Genomic DNA, 4,782 nt, shown 5'->3' with positions numbered 1-4,782 from the left:
CGCAATGCACTCACTGACCTTCCTTGTGCGGCCTCGTCCAGTAGCTAAACGAGGACCTTGATTGTATATTACATTGTTCTTTCATTTTGATTAATCTGACAGAAACCGGACCATGCCGGGTTCGGTGGAGGTTCCCACTTTCAATGACTTGAATGTTGAGGAGGTAAGAACGAGTCGTAACGTTGAGAAACAATCTGGTTAGCAATGCTAGCAAAGTTAGCTAAATCAGCAATCCAACTGGAGCTAGCATAGCAGGCTATTGTTAGCTAGCAAGCTTGTTAAATACTGGCTTTCCAACAAGGTTACTAGCTTTCGTTTGCTAGGTGTCGTGTTGATTGCAAAGTATTGCATAGATTGCGATACCATCAGCTAACGTTACTTGCTGTGATCTGGAAGTAAAAGATTCATGTTAAAAGATTAATGCTAGCAAACGTTAGTTAGGTACTATAATTTAGCGTTTAATCTATGTAGGGCAGTCCCTGTTTGGGACAGCTACAGCTGTTACTAAAAAAACATGTTGTGATACCTAGCAAGCTTGCTAACTCTATGATCATGGAAGTGATTTTATGCGTTCTAGCTAGTTAGCTATTTGGTTTAATTTAATTCCTCTCCCTCAAGTTGTCTCACATCAAAATGTATTTTTGGCTAGCTGTCAATCGGTTATGATATTTAGCCTGTCCTTGAGTGCATTTACAGGGCAACTTCAGTTGGCCTACAACAAGAATACAGTTGATGTTTGGGGCGCATCTGAAGACAACGATATAATGTTGTGATTTGTATTCTGAGTAATACGTTTTGAATGGAATAAAATGAGACCTGTAAGAAATAGGAGGTCGTGCCCCTCTGATTGCCGTTATCAAAAGCACTGATGTACTTTACCTGATCTCCCCATTCCAAATACTAGTACACCAGATTTATGCTCTCAAAAAGTAATGTTTTTTTTCCAAAGATAGCATATCTGACAATGTTCACCTTTGGCTTTTGTCATTATATTTGTCTGTTTAGGGTTTGATATTGAAGTAGGCTATACACTTGTCTATATACAGTATGTGTGTCCGTGTTGAGTAGTGTCTGTCGAGTCTCATTCTGCCCTCGCCCCTGTGTAGATCAGTGTGTCATCTGCGGTGCTGAAGGGAGCTGCCCACCACTACGGCTCACAGTGTGACAAGGCCAACAAGGAGTTCATGCTCTGTCGCTGGGAGGAGAAGGACCCTAGGAAGTGTCTGAACGAAGGGAGGAAAGTCAACGAGTGTGCACTTAACTTCTTCAGGTAGGTAATCATAGTGTTGACTGACTATTAAACACCCACATGAAAAATGTTGGTCTGTTTCACATGAGCCACTTTAAGGCTGTTTTAGCATCATTAAGGACCAGTAATAGTTGTGATGACATGATATAAGATCTTAAGCCTGCATGTGTTTTCACAACAGAAATTGAAAAGATGTGAACCCTTGCCAGGACTCTGTTGTATGTTTACTGTATGAAACAGCTGATCCACATCCAGCAGCTTTTGCTGAACTTCGCTGTCTGCCGTTTTCGATTCATGGTTTTGTCAACAGTTTTCAGCCGAATAAAGCCTCAACCTGGGTGTTTTTATATGGCCGTTACAACAGGGTGAATAGATTTCAACTTAAAGCATACAGTTTCCATTTCACTTCTGTTCTGCAACTGACCAATACGAGTCGAGAGTGGTAGGCTAACTATATGCTGTCTGTCTGTCTGTCAGACATGGGATATTAATGCAAAATAAAGGAAACACCAACCTAGTGTCTTAATATGGCGTTGGGCCAGAACAGCTTTAATGGAACTCTTGGAGGGATGCTACATCATTCTTCCACAAGAAATTCCATAATTTGGTGTTTCGTTGATGGTGGTGGAAAAAGTTCTTATGCACCGCTTCTGAATCTTCCATAAGTGTTCAATTGGGTTGATATCTGGTGACTGAGATGGCCACGGCTTATGGTTTTCATGGGTTGTCTCACTGTGGGGGTTGACGGGCGGTTTTGTTTACAGAAGGCCGCTGTGCACTAATAACACCTATTAATGCCGGACACACAGGCACATACCTTTGCAGTGACTGGTATCTGTCTGTGAATTGGGCTGGGTTTGACATGCAGGCTTGCCCTGTGTAAGGTCCACAAATAAAACCCCACTTCCAAAGCAGGAACAAATAAACAGTTCTGGTCCCAGATGTAAACACAGGCTGAGTGGTAAAAGATGGCATTATTGTAATGGTACAAGGTTTTGTCAAACTTGTAATTACAACTGGTTGTTTATTCTTTTGGAGGTCCTACACCTACCTTAAAGTGGTACCTTGCCCACATTTAAAAAGGTCAACTAACATAGGGCTAGCTAGATAGTCAAAAAAAAAAGTTTTATCCGGGATCATAACAGTATGTAGTATGTACTCAAGTGTTAATTTGACCATAAGAAAGCCAACTCTTGTCCAGCATGTAGGGAAAGTGATACATTTAGAGCTCACTTCAGTTGCCTGGGTGAGATGGGGGACATTTGTCAACAGCCTATGCTCCTTAAAAGAACCGAGGGCTTAAATAAGTAAATAGATGCCTGGGGAAGGGATTCTGTCTGAATTGTCACCTTAGTGGCGGAGCGGTCTAAGGCGCAGCGTCTCAGTGCTAGAGGTGTCACTACAGACTCTGGTTCGATCCCAGGCTGTATCACAACCGGCCGTGATTGGGAGTCCCATAGGGCGGTGCACAATTCGTCCAGCGTCGTCCTGGTTAGGGGAGGGTTTGTCCGGGGTAGGCAGTCATCGTAAAATAAGAATTTGTTCTTAAATGTCTTGCCTAGTTAAATGAAACAACAACAACAGTGTGCTAATCAGATGTTTCCTTGATGTTTCCTCCAGGCAGATAAAGGGGAGCTGTGCTGAGTCCTTCACAGAGTACTGGACCTGCCTGGACTACTCCAACCTGGCGGAGCTGCGGCAGTGCCGCAAGCAGCAGCAGGCCTTTGACAGTTGTGTGCAGGACAAGCTGGGCTGGGAGAGACCCAACCTGGGAGAATTGTCCAAGGTGAGGCCCTTTAAACTATTACCAGAAGGACAAGTCGGCTCATTTAGTAGACGCAGAGCGACTTAACAGTACTGAGTCCACACATTTTTCATAGTTTTTTTATATATTTTTTTACTGGTCCCTCGTGGGAATTGAACCCACAACCCTGGTGTTATAAGCGCCATGCTCTACCAACTGAGCCACATGGGACCGCTCTGCTGCTCCCAGACATCATCTTTCAATAAAGATTTGGGTGATTCAATTAAAAGATCATGTTTGGGAACAGCAAAACAATGATCGAACATTCTCTATGTATTGGACCTTCATTTTGTCCAACTCCTGTTTATTATGGATGTTTAAAACCCTCTCCCATTCTCTTACCTATACTACCTGTGGGTTGGTTCTCTCCATTTGCCTCTGTCCTCCATCAGCGGTGCAAATGCTAGGTAAACAGTACTCTCTCACATTTGAAAACAGCTTTAAGCCTGTTGACACAGATCTTCATTGAACCAATATGCTTTCTCTTTTACCAGCAAAACATTCACTTGTGTTCTTAGTACAGGTCTACAAACCAGTCTACCTGCTCCCCGTCTCCTCTCCGCTGTGGATTTATTTAACGTTTCGGCTCATGTGTTTCTCTTCAGGTGACAAAGGTGGACACCTCTCGTCCCCTTCCTGAGAATGCTTACCACTCGCGACCCCGGCCAGAGCCCAACCCTGTGATCGAGGGCCAGCTGCAGCCAGCCAAGCACGGCAGCAGACTCTTCTTCTGGAGCTGGTAAAGGGTAATCTTCCCAGCCTCCGCCCCAATCCTCACCTTAACCATTAGTGGGGGGGGGGATGCAAAACTAGGGGCAACTTCACCCTACACCGGAAGGCAGTACTCCAGATCCTATCCCATCAAGCCTGCTGTCTTGTCCAGTACAGCACACCCACCATCATCAGACCTGGTTGGACAGAAAGGGACGTCTGTGTGCACCAGCCATCGTCACATCTCCTGTCCCTATGTTGTAGAAATGATAATGAATGAACAAAAACTACTTGTGTTTATTATTGTGAAATAAATACAAAATATTGAAGTTGTTTAGAAATCTCTTGTCTGGTAGTTAGAATGTTACACATCGGTTTTAAAGGGAATGTTCAGCTGAAATGTCTTGTATTTTTGCGTTTGGTTCAAAAGACTCAAGGAAATGTATTTTCTACAAACTGTAGGAGATCATTGATTTAAGTTATGATTTTGCAGACAGGAACAGTGTCTGTCTCCCCCACTTGAAATCCTGGAGTGTAGTCATCATCTACTGTATTGTTGGGTTCAGGGTCAGTACCCATGAGCACCGTCCAGTTTCCTCCTGTTCTCCCTGCTCACTTCCTCCCTGAGACCTGGAGGATGGTCCTGGGAAGACAGACAGGGTCAGTTCAAAGACAGTCTGCATCCCAAATTGCACCCTATTCTCTATATAGTGCACTACTTTTGACCAGATCCCTGGAGTGCCATTTGGGACGAAGCATCAGAGTCGTTTAGAGAGAAGGCTGTTGATATCCACACATTGTCTGACAAAGAAACTGTCTAACGAGTATTGGAACTGGCCTCAAAGGTTCTCAATTAAACTTTATTGTCCCCACAGGGAAATCACCATATTACTCTGACCCTGTAGTGTACTCTTCACTAAAATGTTAACAAGCATAAGGCCTTTGTTTGTTTAGTGATTCCTGATGTATTTGTATATTATAAAGGGTTAGGGTTATAAGGGTGTAAATCTAAAACAAA

At 43.6% G+C, this 4,782-nt stretch overlaps 1 protein-coding gene and 1 non-coding gene across 2 annotated transcripts; one reads left to right on the top strand and one right to left on the bottom strand.

Moving 5' to 3' along the window:
* LOC120044911 (NADH dehydrogenase [ubiquinone] 1 alpha subcomplex subunit 8-like) lies at nucleotides 1-4,105 on the top strand. The gene is made up of 4 exons (XM_038989646.1): nucleotides 1-163; nucleotides 1,107-1,270; nucleotides 2,870-3,035; nucleotides 3,659-4,105. Exons 1-4 carry the CDS (start codon nucleotides 113-115, stop codon nucleotides 3,794-3,796), a joined length of 519 nt encoding a protein of 172 aa, XP_038845574.1. The 5' UTR covers nucleotides 1-112; the 3' UTR covers nucleotides 3,797-4,105.
* Nucleotides 3,151-3,226, bottom strand: trnai-uau. The gene has a single exon. It is a non-coding gene; the product is annotated as a tRNA-Ile (tRNA).
* Nucleotides 4,106-4,782: the final 677 nt, after the last annotated feature.

The sequence above is a fragment of the Salvelinus namaycush genome, chromosome 3, assembly GCF_016432855.1.
Source record: "Salvelinus namaycush isolate Seneca chromosome 3, SaNama_1.0, whole genome shotgun sequence".
NCBI lineage: Eukaryota > Metazoa > Chordata > Actinopteri > Salmoniformes > Salmonidae > Salvelinus > Salvelinus namaycush.
Note: the sequence above shows the minus strand (reverse complement) of the source record. Positions and strands in the feature narration are given on the sequence as shown.